Source organism: Musca vetustissima, unplaced genomic scaffold (assembly GCF_032173495.1).
Source record: "Musca vetustissima isolate MV318-11 ecotype Yass unplaced genomic scaffold, APGP_CSIRO_Mvet_v1 utg54033, whole genome shotgun sequence".
In the NCBI taxonomy this organism is placed as follows: Eukaryota; Metazoa; Arthropoda; class Insecta; order Diptera; family Muscidae; genus Musca; species Musca vetustissima.
This window is the reverse complement of record NW_026877083.1, coordinates 159,780-178,370: the sequence shown is the minus strand read 5'-3', so window position 1 is coordinate 178,370 and position 18,591 is coordinate 159,780. Positions and strand designations below refer to the sequence as shown.

The following is an 18,591-nucleotide window of genomic DNA, read 5'->3' as shown; positions in this document are numbered from 1 at the left end:
TTGACCATGTTGTGATAGACGGAAGACATTTATCCTGTGTTTTAGACGTTCGATCGATATGAGGAGCGAATATCGATTCGGACCATTACCTTGTAGTAGCCATGGTTGGCACTCGTCTTAATGTAGCAGCAAAGGTGCGATCTAATGTAACACGGACTCTCGTCGTCGAAAAGCTGCAAACACAACAGATAGCAGAAGCATACTCCGGTATACCAATGCGGCTTCAGACCTGGGAAAACCAGCATTGACCAGATTTTAACTCTGTGCCAAATCCTGGAAAAGACCCACGAAAAACACATCGAAACATACCACCTATTCGTCGATGATAACGCCGCATTCGACAGCTCTATCCGTTCAGAGGTGTTTAAGCCATGTCTGCCTTCGGTATTCCTGCAAAATTAATACGGCTATGCAGGATAACTTTAAGTGGCACAAGGTCTGCAGTTAAAGTCGGAAAGGGACTATCGGATCCATTTAAAACCGAACGAGGATTCAGAAAAGGTAGAAGTTTGTCGTGTGATCCTTTTACAACCTGCTGGAAAAGGTCATACGAGACGCAAAGGTGAACAGAAATCACACTCTGTACACCAAACAACACATGTTACTTGCCTACGCCGATAACATCGATATAATGGGTCGAACATTGCGAGCGGTAAAAAAAATGAGAAGGAGTCTGTCAAAGAGGGTCTGACAGTAAACGGCGAGAAGATCAAGCTGATGGTACGAACGCGCAGGACGTCCAGTAGACTCGGATCAAATGTGTAACTTGAGAACAACAGCTTCGAGAAAATTAAAGATATTATATACCTCGGTACCGCTGTAAATAAAAATAATGTTTCAGTTTTGAAATTCGAAGAAGGATTGTGATGGCCAAAAGATAATACTATGGTCTAAGTAAACAGTTTAGAAACAAGCCCACATCGCGCCAGACTAAACTCACACTTTACAAGACGCTGATACTACCCGTGCTATTATATGGATCTGAAGCATGGGAACTTACGCAAGCAGATGATGCAGTGTTGGACAGAAAAATTTTCCGGAAGATCTACGGGCCGATCTGCGTCGACGGCGAATCTAAACTTTATGTCTGTAATTCGGTATTTATTTTTTTTTCTGAGTACTACCTCACAATGAAATAATACATATCTCATACAAGGTTTAAAGAAGTTTAAAAACACTGCGTTACTTTAAAAATTAATATACGTCATACGCCGCCAACCGCCATTCAATTAGGGCCGCCTTGTAAACAACACTCACTCAGTGATGCCACTGTGTACAAAAGAGCAAATCAGCTGTTGTTTACAAGATATTCACGTCAATAGACGGTGAGCGAGAAAGCATCCTCCCAACTTGTTTTTTTTAACAAAATTTGGCAGTTTTTTATACAAAAAATATTAAATCACAATGAAGGAAACAATACCATTGCCACAAATTCAACAATTAATTCATGATATTAAAGTGGGGTAAGTAATTTCACATATGAAATTAATGATAAAATAATTATAATCTGTTTTCGGTATTCACAGCAAAGTTGATGGCTCATTTAATATAACCACAAAAACATTGGATTTGTTTAAACAAATCATAACAAATGCCAAGTGGCAACATGCTGAGTGAGTTGAATCCAATTTTTTTTGAAAAGTAAATTGTATTTTGATTTGTCTTGTAGGGAATTAATGCAAACCATACGTACGCAGGGCCAAATTCTGCAATCGGCATTACCCCAAGAGACCGTTACATCGAATGTTACACGTCGATTGTTGAAAATTGTACGCGAGGAATTTGATTTGCTGCAAGCGAAGGTAAGTAAAAACCACACACATCTGTTATTGCTATGTGAAGGTGAACTTAAATCATTGAAAGGGTGATCTTGAATGTATCGGGAAGAAATATGTCAACATTTCCTGCACGTGGAACATAACCAGATTTAGTTAGTCATCCGACTACATAGGAACTTCAAAGTATTGATATTCATCATTAGAGCGTTGCCTTGTTATGAAACTCTGTGAGGAACCCAATTTACAAGTTGAACACGGTAATCTATTTGTAGATGAATTTAAGTCTGTTCCATAACCTGCAACATGGTGTTATATTGTGCTATTTTTAAAGATAAAAAATGGAGTAGAATTTTCCGACTTTTTATACCCCCCAAAATAAGGTGGTGTGTATATCAAATTAGTCATTCCATTTGCAATACCTCGAAATATTCACCAGAGAAACTACTCCTGATCAGAATAGAATTTTATGCCGATTTGTAGAAATTACGATAAACTTCCCAATATTTTAAAAAGGAGCTTTGAATTTTTGCACACACAATGTTAAGACTCCTCGGATGTTTGGTATTGAAAATGGGATGTAACGGTCGCCGTTTTGGTGTAGTCTCCATACAACAATAACCTAAAATTTTCGATATTTGGTTAATTTTTAGCACATTTTCGACCAAATTGACTGTAATTTGGACTTTGAATTCCTATTGGGTAGGAAATCTCTAAAAATTATGGATTTTGGTCCCTTACTTTTGATGGCTTCCATATAAAAGTATCTCCCATTATTCGGTATTATACAGAGTTTGGGCAAGTTTTGTAACCGAATTGGCTATAATTTAGTATTTTGAATTCTCATTGGATAGCAAATCTCCCTGCCAAAAATTATCGATATCGGTCTACTTTTGAGGATATCCCCCATATAACGATACCCCCGATTTTTTGGTATTTTGGGGGAGTTTGGACAATTTTTTTATCCAAATCTTCCTATCAAAAATTATTGATTTTGGTTCACTTTTTAAGATTGCCTCCATATAATGGAACCCCTTATTATTCGATATTTTGAGGAGTTTCGAAATTTTTGTTTACCGAATCGGATGTAATTTGGTAATTTGAGTTCCTACTGGGTAGAAAATGTTCCTACAAAAAATATGTGGGTAGCCCTCATTATTCCGGATTTTGGATATTATATATTTCTACCATTATTATTATTATTCGGTATTTTGCGGAGTTTTGGCAATTTTTTCAACCAACTGGGCTATAGTTTACTATTTTGAATTACCATTCGGTAGCAAAGCTCCCTACCAAAAATTATCGATATCGGTTTACTTTTTAGGATAGGTTCCATATAACAGTACCCGAATATTGTCACGTTTTGACCGATCTTTTTTAAAAATCCACACCAATAGCTGGGATGTTGGTTAAAAACATCTATTTAAAAAATTCACACCAATAGCTGGGACGTTGGTTAAAAAAATCTATTTAAAAAATCCACGCCCCTAGCTGGGATGTTGGTTAAAAACATCTATTTAAAAAATTCACACCAATAGCTGGGATGTTGGTTAAAAAAATATATTTAAAAAATCTACGCCCATAGCTGGGATGTTGTTTGAAAAAATCTATTTAAAAAATCTACGCCCATAGCTGGGATGTTGTTTGAAAAAATCTATTTAAAAAATCTACGCCCATAGCTGGGATGTTGTTTGAAAAAATCTATTTAAAAAATCTACGCCCATAGCTGGGATGTTGTTTGAAAAAATCTATTTAAAAAATCCACGCCCATAGCTGGGATGTTGTTTGAAAAAATCTATTTAAAAAATCCACGCCCATAGCTGGGATGTTGTTTGAAAAAATCTATTTAAAAAATCCACGCCCATAGCTGGGATGTTGTTTGAAAAAATCTATTTAAAAAACCCACGCCTATTGGTCGGATGTTGGTCTGAAAAAATCTATTTAAAAAATCCACGCCTATTGGTCGGATGTTGGCTGCAAAAAATCTATTTAAAAAATCCACGCCCATAGCTGGGATGTTGTTTGAAAAAATCTATTTAAAAAATCCACGCCCATAGCTGGGTTGTTGTTTGAAAAAATCTATTTAAAAAATCCTCGCCCATAGCTGGGATGTTGTTTGAAAAAATCTATTTAAAAAATCCACGCCCATAGCTGGGTTGTTGTTTGAAAAAATCTATTTAAAAAATCCTCGCCCATAGCTGGGATGTTGTTTGAAAAAATCTATTTAAAAAATCCACGCCTATTGGCCGGATGTTGGTCCGAAAAAATCTATTTAAAAAATCCACGCCTATTGGTCGGATGTTGGTCTGAACAAATATATTTAAAAAATCCAAGCCTATTGGTCGGATAGATGTTGGGTTAAAAAAAAAAAACTATTTTAAAAATCCACTCCTTTTTTTTGTAATAACTAATACATATAACCCTTTACCTACCTTAGGTCCACCATTTACCCGATGATTCCCAAGCCACGTTATCCCTACATAAATTGGTTACCCAAACCAGCGAATGTGATGTATGCGTAAACTATGGTGTACCACGTGATGGATTGAAAGAAGCCTTACTCGATCATTTGGAAGAAATTGAAACGGAATTGGAAACCAGCTGTGAAAGTATATGTGCCCAGGCTGAACAGCATATACATTCAACGGAAGTTATACTAACATTAGGTCATACCCGCAGTGTTGAACACTTTTTGAAACGGGCCATAAAGAAACGGCAATCGTTGACCATTATCATTGCCGAATGTGCACCGGCATGTAGGGTAAGAAGTACCTGAAAAATAATCTAAAAAAATTATAATAGTTTTTGTTGTAGGGTCACAACTTGGCCGCCAGCTTGGCCAGCAACAATGTCGAAATCATTGTCATACCCGATTCGGCCATTTTCGCCATGATGTCTAGGGTTAACAAGGTGATCATTGGTACCCACAGTGTTTTGGCTAATGGTGGTTTGCGTGCTGCCTGTGGCGCCTATACGGTTGCATTGGCGGCCAAACATTATTCAGTGCCGGTTATTGTTTTGGCGCCCATGTACAAATTAGCACCCGTACATTTATGTTCATACGAACAGGATGCCTTCAATTCGCTGGGTTGTGCTGAGGGTGTGTTGCCCTATGATTCATCGGCAGCACGTTGTGCAAAAATCTATAGTCCCATCTTTGATTACGTACCCCCGGAATTGGTGACATTATTTATATCGAATACGTAAGTGGAAAAAATACAGAAAAGAAAAAAGGCATGAAGTAATTTTCCTATTTTTGTTTATTCCAGTGGCGGCCATGCTCCTTCCTATGTTTATCGTTTGTTGACTGAACTTTATCATCCTGATGATTATGAAATGTAATTGCCAGTTGCTTATCCCTCTCTGTTTGTGTTCTTCATTCGATGTTGTTGCCGTTTTTTATTTTTTCTTTTACTAAGTACAAGAAATGCTTATATCAAACAACTAAAATAAAAAGGTGTACAATTTCAATGCTCGAGAACATGATAAATGCAAATCTCTTTTTCTCTTTGTGGATTTTCACTGTCAACGGAATACATTTTCCTTTATTTTTCATACTCTACACCAGGCAGAGTGTATATTAAATTTGTATTTGCTTTGGAAACACATCGAAATATTCAATGGATACTTCAAAAAGTAAATATATTTATGATCAGAATAAAATTCTATGCCGATAGAGATAGATATCGTAATATTAAAGTTAGACCTTTGAAATTTTACACAAACATTGATACTACTCCTAGAATATTTGGAATTGAAAGTGATATACATCGGTCCAGGTTTTGGTGTAGCTCCCATATAAGGGTATCCCTCATATTTCGGAATTTTGGACAAGTTATCATATAAACATGGCTCTAATTTGCTGTTTGGAGTTCTCGTGGGGTGTAAAATCTTCCTACTAAAACTTAATAATATCTATCCATGTCTACGTATATCCTCCATGTAATGGTACCTCCCAATTTTCGGATTTTTTAATATTCCGTGCATATTTTTCAACTGAATTGTCTCCAATTTCATATTTTGTGTTCTCATTGAGGTGCAAATCTTCTTAATAAAAATTATCAATATTGGTCCATGTTTAGTTGTAGCCCCCATATTACGGTACCCTCGAATTTTCTGATTTTTGAGGATTTCGGTTTTATTTTTCAACCAAATTGTCTCCAATTTCATATTTTGGGTTCTCACAAGGTAGAGAATCTCTCTACCAGATATTATCCATATCGGTCCATGTTTGCGTATAGCCTCCATATAATGGTACCTCGCAATTTTTGGATTTTTGAGGACTTAGGTCATATTTTTGAATCGAATTGTCTCCAATTTAATATTTTGGGTTCTCATTGAGTTGCAAATCTTCCTAGCAAAAATTATCAATATCGGTCCATGTTTAGGTATAGCCCCCATATTACGGCACCCTCCAATGTTCTGATTTTTGAGGATTTCGGCCATATTTTCAATGGAATTGCCTTCAATTTAATATTTGGTGTTCTCACCAAAAATTGTCCATATCGGTCCATGTCTGCATATAGCCTCCTTATAATGGTACCTCCCAATTTTCGGAATTTGAAGATTTCGGTCATATTTTTCAACCGAATTGTCTGTAATTCCAAAATTTGGATTCTTACAAGGTAAAGAATCTCTCTACCAAAAATTATGCATATCGGTCCATGTCTGCACATAGCCTCCATATAATGGTACCTCCGAATTTTTGGATTTTTGAGGACTTCGGTAATATTTTTGAACCAAATTGTCTCCAATTAAAAATTTTAGGTTATCATTGAGGTGTATATTTTTTTTTTTTTTTTTTGAGGTGTCCCCACACCCCATATTTTGGTATTTTGAGGATATCAAAGCTCGTTTTTCAATCGAATTGTCTTCAATTTGATAATTTGTGTTCTCATTGGGTAGAACATCTTCCTACCCAAAAATATCGATATCAGTCGATGTTTAGGTATTGGTCCCTTTATAAATATACCTCCAATATTCGTAATTTCCATGGTTTTAACCGATTTTCTCCCACCGAAATGGCTGCAATTTGCCATTCTGAGTTCTTGAGTTCGAATTTTCCAACCGAATTTAATGCTTACTCGCCTACGCCGATGACATCGACATAATGAGTCGAACACTGAGAGCGGTAAACAGCCACCTTTGAACGAGTTGAGAAGGAGTCTGCCAAAGTGGGTCTGGCAGTAAACGGCGAGAAGACCAAGCTGATGGTATCAACGCGCAAGACGTCCAGTAGACTCGTCCTACTGTGGAACTTGAGAACTACAGCTTCGAGGTAGTCAAAGATTTTATGTACCTTGGTAACGCCATAAACAAAATGAATGACATCAGTTTTGAAATTCGGAGAAGAATTGTGATGGCCAACAGATGCTACTATGGAGCATTCAACTCAAAAGCAAGGAAACCTCCCGACAGACCAAACTCACACTCTACAAGACGTGCAGATGAGGCAGCTCTTGGAGTGTTTGAGAGAAAAATTCTCCGAAAGATCTATGGGCCGATCTGCGTTGATGGTGAATATCGACGTCGAATGAAACATGAGTTGTACCAGCTATTCTCGGACATCGACATTGTTAGACGTATTGAGATGCAGCGACTACGTTGGCGGGGTCATGTTGTGCGAATGGATGAAGATGCCCCACCCCAGAAGGCATATAAAAGCGAACCATCTGATGGTTCAAGCAGAAGGGGAAGGTCACGAATAAGATGGAAAGATTAAGTGGAAGATAACATTGCCGAATATGGTCCTTCAAATTGGAAAAACTGCGCAAAAGACCGACGCGCCTGGAAATCTTTTTTAAGCTCGGCTTATGGGACGAAAGTTCTGTCACAAGCCAGTTAAGTAAGTAAGGTTGCTTGCAGACAATTTTTGTAATGGGTCCATTTTTGATAATAGCTCTCATATTAAAGGCCTGCCCCATTTTTTGCTTGTTCAAGTTCGTAACCCAAATTCAGTATAAATTCATATTCCCCCAATGAAAGGTTTAAGGTGCACACCATACATTTTAGGGTATAAACTGTTCTACTTGGCCGAATTTAAGGTATTTTTTACTTTTTTGTTTTACAATTTAAAATACTTTTGTGTTTTGTATTCATTTTTGGTCTTTCTTTTTGCAATTCCATTTGATGAAACGTTTAAAATCCAATTAGTTGGAAATAGTTTTGCTGACAAATTCCTATGTCAAAATTTCTTCATAGCCATGGCTCTGTGACGCGTTTTGTTGGCCATTGCAGTTGTTGTAATTTTCATTTTTTTGCAATCAGTACTTTTGTGGACATTTGAAAAGGCGGGTTTACGGATTTTTATTTTTCGAAATCGAAATGAAAAAAGAAAATGTATTAAAATTTACTGTTAATAAAATAATGGATATTTTGCGTTAAAAAGGCGGGACAATATTGGAATTGATAAAATTTTAAAGATAGAAGAACAAATACTTCAAGAATGATGATAAAATAATTTAAAGTAATTTGATATGAAATGGGTTTTAAATATATAAAAGTGTTTCGATATAACTAAACAATTTTTCAAAATTGAAAATATTTGAAACCTTTTGTGAATTAATTAAAGTGTTGTAAATTGGATATGAAATATTCTCCTGAGTGATGATGAAATAATTTACTGGAATTCCAAATGAATTTCTTATACAAAACTGTGTTTGGAAATAACTAAGAATTAATTTTTTTGGTATTGAAAAATAAACTAAAAATCTTCAAAAAATATTTTAAAATGAATTGCCAGTGCATTTTCTTTTCATCATAAATAATAATATATATATAAAATAGAAATTATATAATTAATTTATATAAATTAATATTAATTATTAAAAATAATATTGGTAAGAAAAAATTGTTGGATATTTCAACATAACCTCAAAAAATTAATATGAAACAATTCAAAGAAAATCTTGAAATTTTTTAAGCTGAATTCGGAATTTTCTCCATATTGTAGGCTCCCTTCATCACATGACATAGTAACGACCATTTCACCTAAAAACATTTTAATAATACTTAAATCAATTTTAAATAAATATTTTAATTTATTATTCAAAATATTTTTAAAATTATTTTTAGGAACCTTTCTTTAATTCACAAACAACTGCATAAAATCACCCACACTCTCAGCATAATAATCCGGTTGATTACATTCCTCCGTATTCAACATATCCTCTTTGGTATTGGCCCCGCTCAGTACAAATAATGTCTGGAAGCCAACACTTTTTCCAAAATTTATATCCATTTTTAATGAATCGCCCACAAACAGACAACGTTGTGGTTTTGTTATTCCGAAACGTTCTTTGAGAATATCGGCCAACAGCAGGGAAGGTTTACCCAAAACAATGGGTTGTTTATTGGAATGTTTTATGAGGAAATTATAGAACTCTAAATAACCTGAAACAAATCAAAGAAATTTCTTAGAAATATTCAAAATTTCATATCAGAATGAAATTTTTAAAAAATACTTATTTCAAGGCCCAAAAAGGGGTGGATTTTTTAAAGAATATTCTTTCAAGGCCTCCAACAAGGCGTGGATTTTTTAAATAATATTTTTTTCAGAGCGTGGATTTCTTAAAGAATATTTTTTCAAGGCCTTCAACAAGGCGTGGATTTTTTAAAGAATATTTTTTCAAGGCCTTCAACAAGGCGTGGATTTTTTAAAGAATATTTTTTCAAGGCCTTCAACAAGGCGTGGATTTTTTAAAGAATATTTTTTCAAGGCCTTCAACAAGGCGTGGATTTTTTAAAGAATATTTTTTCAAGGCCTTCAACAAGGCGTGGATTTTTTAAAGATTTTTTTAAAGAATATTTTTTCAAGGCCTTCAACAAGGCGTGGATTTTTTAAAGATTTTTTTAAAGAATATTTTTTCAAGGCCTTCAACAAGGCGTGGATTTTTTAAAGATTTTTTTAAAGAATATTTTTTCAAGGCCTTCAACAAGGCGTGGATTTTTTAAAGAATATTTTTTCAAGGCCTTCAACAAGGCGTGGATTTTTTAAAGATTTTTTTAAAGAATATTTTTTTAAGGCCTTCAACAAGGCGTGGATTTTTTAAAGAATATTTTTTCAAGGCCTTCAACAAGGCGTGGATTTTTTAAAGAATATTTTTTCAAGGCCTTCAACAAGGCGTGGATTTTTTAAAGAATATTTTTTCAAGGCCTTCAACAAGGCGTGGATTTTTTTAAGGATATTTTTTCAAGGCCTTCAACATGGCGTGGATTTTTTAAAGAATATTTTTTCAAGGCCTTCAACATGGCGTGGATTTTTTAAAGAATATTTTTTCAAGGCCTTCAACATGGCGTGGATTTGTTAAAGAATATTTTTTCAAGGCCTTCAACAAGGCGTGGATTTTTTAAAGATTTTTTTAAAGAATATTTTTTCAAGGCCTTCAACAAGGCGTGGATTTTTTAAAGATTTTTTTAAAGAATATTTTTTCAAGGCCTTCGACAAGGCGTGGATTTTTTAAAGATTTTTTTAAAGAATATTTTTTCAAGGCCTTCAACAAGGCGTGGATTTTTTAAAGATTTTTTAAAGAATATTTTTTAAGTCCCAAGAATTTTTTAAAGCATATTTTCTAAGGCCCAAGGATTTTTTAAATATTTTTTAAAGCCCAAGGATTTTTAAATATTTTTTAAGGCCCAAGGATTTTTTAAAGAATATTTTTAAGGCCCAAGGATTTATTAAAGAATATTTTTTTAACCCCAAGGCTTTTTTAATGAATATTTTTCAAGGCCCAAGGATTTTTTAATGAATATTTTTTAAGCCCCAAGGATTTTTTAGAGAAATATTTTTTAAGGCCCACACGAGGCGTGGATTTATTGAAGAATATTTTTTAAGGCCCAAGGAGTTTTTAAAGAATATTTTTTAAGGCCCAAAGATTTTTTAAAGAAAAAATTTCCAGGCCTTTATAAGGCGTGGATTTTTTAAAGAATATTTTATGAGACTCCCTCAAGGCGTGGATTTTTTAATGAATATTTTATGAGACTCCCTCAAGGCGTGGATTTTTTAATGAATATTTTATGAGACTCCCTCAAGGCGTGGATTATTTAAACATTTTTTTGAGGCGTAGATTTTTTGATGCCCCTTAAGGCGTAGATTTCTTTCAGAATAGTTTTTGCAACCTACCCGGCATTGTATGTCCAGCAGCCAAGGGTATGACCGCATCCATTGCTCCCAGCAACAGCTGACACTGAGGATCCTTCAAATACTCCAATGCCTTGACCAAATGTATATAACCCGCAGAGGGATTGACATCAGCCAGAACATAGTCCACCTTGGGAGGGCCATGTTTTAGGACAAAATAACCCATGGCGGCACATGTTGTTGTATCCAAATCCATATCAACAACATTGAAACCCTCATCCACCAATAAATCCCTGCCAGCTTTGCCGACTAAGGGCAACACCACTGCATTGGGTTTGTGACGTTTCAAATACCAAATCATTGATTTGACCGGATGGACAATGTCATCCTGAAAGAAATTTCACAATTAGATAAACATATGACTCACATTCTCTAGCTCCCCCTTACCTCTTGGACATTTGCCATACCATATTTCGCAAATCTTTCCAAATATTCCGCATGTGATCGTACACTATTGTTCGATACAAATTTCACTCGCTTTCCCTGATCTTTGAGACGTTGCAGTGCTTCGAATACTCCTGGTATGGGTCCACCCGTAACCATCCACAGAACTCCATCGCAGTCAAAAAAGATGACATCAAAAGATTCCAGGAATTCTTTGCGTTCTTCCGGCGACAGCTGGCGTAAATTTTTAATGTTATTTGATCTCATGTTGGTCGGTCAATGCCGTTATCAATGCAATTTGACGAAGTATTTGTTTAACAACAATGACGAGGTGTTGTTGTTGTTGCTGTTCGCTCGCTCTCACTCTCTCACAGACAATCTCTGTCAGTCTTGTTGATTCTAGGTGTAATATTTGTAATATTTACAGTAACACACAAACGTACTTAGATAAAAAATTATAATAATAATTTCGTAATAAATATTTTTCCCAAGATTAACCCATTGAGAGGCCGATAAATTATAATGCATTTTTTTAATTTAAAAGAATGTTATACCTTCTTGGGCCTAAAAAATTATACTTTAAAAAATCCACGTTTTGTGTTGGACCTTAGAAAAATTATTCTTTAAAAATCCACGCCTTGTGTTGGACCTTAGAAAAATTGTTCTTTAAAAAATCCACGTTTTGTGTTGGACCTTAGAAAAATTATTCTTTAAAAATCCACGCCTTGTGTTGGACCTTAGAAAAATTATTCTTTAAAAATCCACGCCTTGTGTTGGACCTTAGAAAAATTATTCTTTAAAAATCCACGCCTTGTGTTGGACCTTAGAAAAATTATTCTTTAAAAATCCACGCCTTGTGTTGGACCTTAGAAAAATTATTCTTTAAAAAATCCACGCCTTGTGTTGGACCTTAGAAAAATTATTCTTTAAAAAAATCCTCGCCTTGTTAGTCCTTGGAAAAAATATTCTTTAAAAAAATCCACCCTGGTTAACAAAAGTCATATCCCTCTTTTGTTGTTGTTATAATTACCCTAATTAACAATAGATAAACCCTGTAATGGGTTATTTAACGTTAAATATGACTGCGAACTTATTTGTTTAAATCGGAATTAGCAATTTGTGCAGCGAGGCAGCTGATAACGATGAGTGTCTATTTGAATGTAATGTTGACGGAAAATATTTATCTATTTCGGGGAAATATATAAATAAATTGTAACACAGTGAAAAGGAAAAGAAAAGGAGAGAGGAGATACGCGTTTTCAGAAAAAAGAAGAAAAACGTAAGCAAATCGAGATGTACAGGAGTCAGAATGAAGTCCGGAAATTTTACCAACGAGTAAAATACCAAACCGAAGGTTTTGGTGCAGGCACATCCTCCTGTAGAGATGAAAAAGGAAACCTGGTGACAGATACAGATAGCGTGTTGAGGATCTGGAAGGGGCATTTTGGAAAGCTTCTGGTATCAAATAGTGGCGGTGAAGAAGATACCCCAGAACCAATAAGAAATAATGGTATAGAGTGTATACCACCTAGCCAAGATGAGGTCATAAAAGCAATTAATCGGCTAAAGAGCAATGAAACAGCATGAGCCGATGGGTTACCAGCCGAACTATTCAAGACTGGTGGTCAGATGCAGCTGATTAATACAATTTGGATAGAAGAATGCATGCATAATGATTGGAACCTCAGCATCCTGTGTCCCGTGCACAAAAAAGGAGACAATACTATATGTGCCAACTATAGAGGAATAAGTCCTTCCCATCGCATATAAAGTGCTATCCAGCGTGCTGTGTGAACGACTGAAGCCAATGGTCAATGACATTATTGGACCATACCAATGCGGCTTCAGACCTGGCAAATCCACCATTGACCAGATTTTCAATCTGCGCCAAATCCTGGAAAAGACCCACGAATAACACATCGGCACATACCACCTATTCGTCAACTATAAAGACGCATTTGACATCCCAGATGACAGATGTGTTTAAAGTTATGTCTACGTTCGGCATTCCTGCAAAATTAATACGGCTATGCAGGATAACTTTAAGTGGCACAATGTCAGCAGTTAAATTCGGAAAGGACCTCCCGGAACCCTTTAATACCGAACGAGGATTCAGACAAGGTGACAGTTTGTCGTGTGATCTTTTTAACATCCTGCTTGAAAAGGTCATACGAGAGACAAAGGTGAATAGAAATGACACTCTGTACACCAAACAACACATGTTACTCGCCTACGCCGATGACATCGATATAATGGGTCGAACATTGCTAGCGGTAACATCCACCTATGAACAAATTGAGAAGGAGTCTGCCAAAATGGGTCTGGCAGTAAACGGCGAAAAGACCGAGCTGATGGTATCAACGCGCAAGACATCCAGTAGACTCGGACCAACTGTGGAACTTGAGAACTACAGCTTCGAGGTAGTCAAAGATTTTATATTTATATACGAACAGAAATGACAATCTGTACACCAAACAACATATGTTACTCGCCTACGCCGATGACATCGACATAATGGGTCGAACACTAAGAGCGGTAACAGCACCTTTGAACAAATTGAGAAGGAGTCTGTCAAAGTGGGTATGACAGTAAACAGCGAGAAGACCAAGCTGATGGTATCGACGCGCAAGACGTCCAGTAGACTCGGACCAACTGTGGAACTTGAGAACTACAGCTTCGAGGTAGTCAACAATTTTATATACCATAAATAAAACGAATGACATCAGTTTTGAAATTCGGAGAAGGATTGTGATGGCAAACAGATGTTACTATGGTCTAAGTAAGCAGTTTAGAAAGAAGGCCACCTACCGCCAGACCAAACTCACACTCCACAAGAAGCTGATACTACCCATGCTGTTATATGGATCTGAAGCATGGGTGCTTGCGCAAGCAGATGAGGCAGCTCTTGGAGTGTTTGAAAGAAAATATCGGCGTCGAATGAACCACAAGCTTTACAATTTATACGCGGACATATTAGAGGAGAAGCGCACAATACCGACGCGCTTGGAAATCTTTTTCAAGATCGGCGTATGGAACAACCGTTCTGTAACAAACCAGCTAAGTAAGTAAGTGTAACACAGTGAATTAATTCGGGTGGGAGGGTTTCAGAAGTTCGATTAAATTTTTGGAGGAGTCTAAGATGGGAAGGTCAATTATTATTTTTCATATTAAAAGAGGTTATCAGAACAAATAAAAATAATTAAAAAAAATAAAATATTATTAACTTGTAACCACTGTGCACAAAAGCACACACAGTAAACAAATGTTACAATTATAATTTTAAATGCATTTTTAAGTAATATTTAATTTTATACAGCACTTTACGGGAAGATAATGCAAACAAGATTCATTCTCAACTAAACGTGATTATAATTACAGGAATAATAAAATAGGAGGTCAGCTATATATATATATATATAACCGGTTAAAAAAATTCTTAATTTTTTCCAAGGCCAACAAGGCGTGGATTTATTAAAGAATAATTTTTCAAGGCCCAACAAGGCGTAGATTTTTTAAAGACTATTTTTTTCAAGGCCCAACAAGGGGTGGATTTTTTAAACAATATTTTTTCCAAGGCCCAACAAGGTGTGGATTTTTTAAGAATATTTTTTCCAAGGCCCAACAAGGCGTTGATTTTTTAAACAATATTTTTTTCCAAGGCCCAACAAGGTGTGGATTTTTTAAAGTATATTTTTTCCAAGGCCTAACAAGGCGTGCATTTTTAAAATAATATATTGGAAGAGTAAATCCCTAGTACATCTTAGTTCATGTTTTTTTGTTATTTAACAAAAAACCATTTCGATTTTATGTTCCCAAAAATATTTACAATGCCAACATATTGTTGTGGTTTTCCTATTATTCCATTATTATTAATAATCTTTGCTTTGCTGTTTTTGCAAAGCCTAACAGGTCCTTGACTTTGTACACATTACAACGTGTCTAGCTAATATACTATTTATTCGAAATACAATAGGAAGAAACCCCACATTTATGAATACCAGGGCACAGCACCTTAACAGTCTTGAAAAAAGAATACATCCCTCAGAAGTAAACCAAACACAAAGTAGTACTAAGGAAAGGTGAACAAGAAAAAAAAACATGTAAATATTTATAATAATGTACAAGCGACCCATCGACCGAACGACCAGCCTACCAATATTTTTTGTAAAATATACCCAGGTCATTTCCGTTTTGCGAATATTACAACATCGCAACCAGGGTTCTGTGTCGTTGTTGAATAGTTTAGTCAGTTGGTCGCCAAATATAATTGTTGTTGTGATTTGTTTCTGTTGTTGCCTTTTCCTACAATACGTTGTTAGGTCACTCACTTTCTCATGGTCAACACAAAAAGGCATAAAGGAAAACAAATGTAAAGAAAGGTGATTGAAAAAGAAGGTAAGAAATCACTAATAATAATTATAGTTGGTGTTCAGTTCTGGTGGTAGAAACTGTACTTTATTTTTTTATGCCTCAAATGAAAACTAAAAATTAAGAAATTTGAAAATAATTCCTTTTGTAAATGTGGTCGTATGAGTAATGAACTACGAGATCATTATTATTCATACGCACCGATAAATATGTTTGAAAATCAATGGCCTTTGTATTTTCCTTGAAAAAATATTCTTAAAAAAATTCCGCCTTGTTCCAGGCTTCAAAAAAATATTCTTAAAAAAATGCCGCCTTGTTCTAGGCTTGAAGAAACATTCTTAAAATAATCCCGCCTTGAAAAATTATTCTCAAAAAAAATTGAAAAAATATTCTTAAGAAATCCCGGCGTAAAAAATATTGTTTAAAAATCCACGTCTTGTTGGAGCCCAGGAAAAAAATATTCTTTAAACAAATCACGCCTTGTTGGAGACCTAGAAAAAAATACGTACTTACTTAGCTAGATTGTGACAGAACTTTCGTTCCATAAGTCGAGCTTAAAAAAGATTTCCAGGCGCGTCGGTCTTTTGCGCAGTTTTTTTATTTGAAAGACCATATTTGGCAAGGTTGTCTTCCACTTGGTCTTTCCATCTTATTCGTGGCCTTCCCCTTCTGCGTGAACCATCAGCTTTTATATGCCTTTTGGGCTGGGGCATCTTCATCCATTCTCACAACATGACCTAGCCAACGTAGTCGCTGCATGGTTCATTCGACGGTGATATTCACCGTCAACGCAGATCGGCCCATAGATATTTCGGATAATTTTTCTCTCAAACACTTCAAAAACTGGCTCATCTGCTTGCGCAAGTACCCATGTTTCAGATCCATACAACAGCACGGGCAGTATCAGCGTCTTGTAGATTGTGAGTTTGGTTTGACGGAAGGTGGCCTTGCTTAGGAGTTGCTTACACAGACAATAGTAGGATCTGTTGGCCATCACAATCCTTCTCCGAATTTCAAAACATTCAAACATTCAAAACATTCATACATTCGTATATAAATATAAAATCTTTAACTACTATATAAAATCTTTGACTACCTCGAAGCTGTAGTTCTCAAGTTCCAGAGTTGGTCCGAGTCTATTGGACGTCTTGCGCGTCGATACCATCAGCTTGGTCTTCTCGCCGTTTACTGCGAGACCCACTTTGACAGACTCCTTCTCAATTTGTTCAAAGGTGGCAGTTACCGCTCGCAATGTTGGACCCATTATATCGATGTCATCGGCGTAGGCGAGTGACATATGCTGTTTAGTGTACAGGGAGCCATTTCTGTTCACATTTGCATCTCGTATGACCTTTTCAAGCAGGATGTTGAACAGGTCACAGGACAAACTGTCACCTTGTCTGAATTCTCGTTCGGTATGAAAGGGCTCCGAGAGGTCCTTTCCTTCTTTAACTGCTGATCTTGTGCCAGTTAAAGTTATCCTGCATGGCTTTATACACCTCTAAACGGATAGGGCTGTTGAATGCGGCGAATATGTGAAATGTATCGATGTGTTTTCGTGGGTGTTTTCCAGGATTTGGGGCAGAGTGAAAATCTGGTCAATGGTGGATTTGCCAGGTCTGAAGACGCATTGGTATGGTCCAATAATATCATTGACAATTGGCTTTAGTCGTTCACACAGCACGCTGGATAGCACTTTATATGCAATGGGAAGGAGACTTATTCCTCTATAGTTGATACATATCGTCTTGTCTTCCTTTTTGTGCACGGGACACAGGATGCTGAGGTTCCAATCATTGGACATGCATTCTTCTAGCCAAATTGTACTAATCAGATGGTGCACGCTCCTTTCCACCATCTGACCACCAGTCTTAAAAAGTTCGGCTTGTAACCCATTGGCTCCTGCTGCTTTATTATTCTTCAGCCGATTGATTGCTCATCTCATCTTGGATAGGTGGTATACACTCTTGGATAGGTGGTATACACTCTATAGTCTTATTGGCTCTGGGGTATCTTCTTCACCGCCACTATTTGATGCCAGAAGTTTTCAAAATTTTACTTCCAGATTCTCAGAGCACGCTGTCTGTATCTGTCATCAGGTTTCCTTCTTCATCTCTACAGGAGTATTTGCCTGCACTAAAGCCTTCGGTTTGGTGTTTTACCCGTTGGTAGAATTTTCGGATTTCATTCTGACTCCTGTACATCTCGATTTGCTCACGCTCACGTTTTTTTTTATTCTTTCTTCTTTTTTCTGAAAATACGTTTCTCCTTTTCTCCCGATAATTCTCCATCGCATTAGGTGTTGCTATTGTCCTCACGGATGCCCTATACGCTGCGTTTTTCACATCAGTAGAATTACGACACTTCTGATCCACCACCCCTACGCCACCACCACGCCTGTTTAAGATTTGAAAAAAATATTCTTTAAAAAAACTTTATTGAGAATTCAAAATTCCTTGTTTACTGTCTAACCCCTAAGACAGTAAACAAGGAATTTTGAATAACCTCAGCATAAAAAATTTATTATTCTTTGCTTAGCATACGATCAGATGCCGTAGACGTTTAACGCGATATACCGATTAATCAAATGTCGAAAATAACAATGAAAATGATGTAATTATGACGTTTTCAATGATATGAGTGTTAGACTGTGATTTTCTTTTTGGAAAAACCAAACCCAATTTTCAATAAAATAAATGGCATATTAGAGAGGGTATAGGACAATAATACAGGCGATATATCCTTCCGGGTTAGCTACAAAAAATTATATTCGGAGGCGATATTTTTCAAGAAAAAAAACAATGCTTCCGATTGTGATTTAATTTTTTTTAATCTCTCTTAAAAAAAAAATTATTTTTTTTTTCAAAAATTTAACCCGCTTCATAAACTTGGCGTACCTTCCAAACCATTTAGCCCCATAACTAA

At 36.0% G+C, this 18,591-nt stretch overlaps 2 protein-coding genes across 2 annotated transcripts; one reads left to right on the top strand and one right to left on the bottom strand.

Moving 5' to 3' along the window:
• The first annotated feature begins 1,401 nt into the window (after positions 1-1,401).
• On the top strand, positions 1,402-5,146 carry LOC133321625 (translation initiation factor eIF-2B subunit beta-like). The gene is made up of 6 exons (XM_061530708.1): positions 1,402-1,463; positions 1,527-1,613; positions 1,670-1,802; positions 4,213-4,536; positions 4,590-4,978; positions 5,045-5,146. Exons 1-6 carry the CDS (start codon positions 1,405-1,407, stop codon positions 5,115-5,117), a joined length of 1,065 nt encoding a protein of 354 aa, XP_061386692.1. The 5' UTR covers positions 1,402-1,404; the 3' UTR covers positions 5,118-5,146.
• Positions 5,147-8,859: 3,713 nt separating this feature from the next.
• On the bottom strand, positions 8,860-11,565 carry LOC133321633 (uncharacterized). Its single transcript, XM_061530716.1, has 3 exons — positions 11,302-11,565; positions 10,897-11,242; positions 8,860-9,167 (listed from the first exon to the last, which is right to left on the bottom strand). Exons 1-3 carry the CDS (start codon positions 11,563-11,565, stop codon positions 8,860-8,862), a joined length of 918 nt encoding a protein of 305 aa, XP_061386700.1.
• Between the last annotated feature and the right edge of the window lie 7,026 nt (positions 11,566-18,591).

Coding starts and splice junctions, on each gene's coding strand:
- LOC133321625 (XM_061530708.1), top strand. CDS start 1,405: ATGAAGGAAACAATACCATTGCCACAAATTCAACAATTAATTCATGAT. Junction 1,464..1,526: donor ATTCATGATATTAAAGTGGG/GTAAGTAATTTC, acceptor CGGTATTCACAG/CAAAGTTGATGGCTCATTTA. Junction 4,979..5,044: donor ACATTATTTATATCGAATAC/GTAAGTGGAAAA, acceptor TGTTTATTCCAG/TGGCGGCCATGCTCCTTCCT.
- LOC133321633 (XM_061530716.1), bottom strand. CDS start 11,565: ATGAGATCAAATAACATTAAAAATTTACGCCAGCTGTCGCCGGAAGAA. Junction 11,243..11,301: donor GTATGGCAAATGTCCAAGAG/GTAAGGGGGAGC, acceptor AATTTCTTTCAG/GATGACATTGTCCATCCGGT. Junction 9,168..10,896: donor TGCTGGACATACAATGCCGG/GTAGGTTGCAAA, acceptor GATTTGTTTCAG/GTTATTTAGAGTTCTATAAT.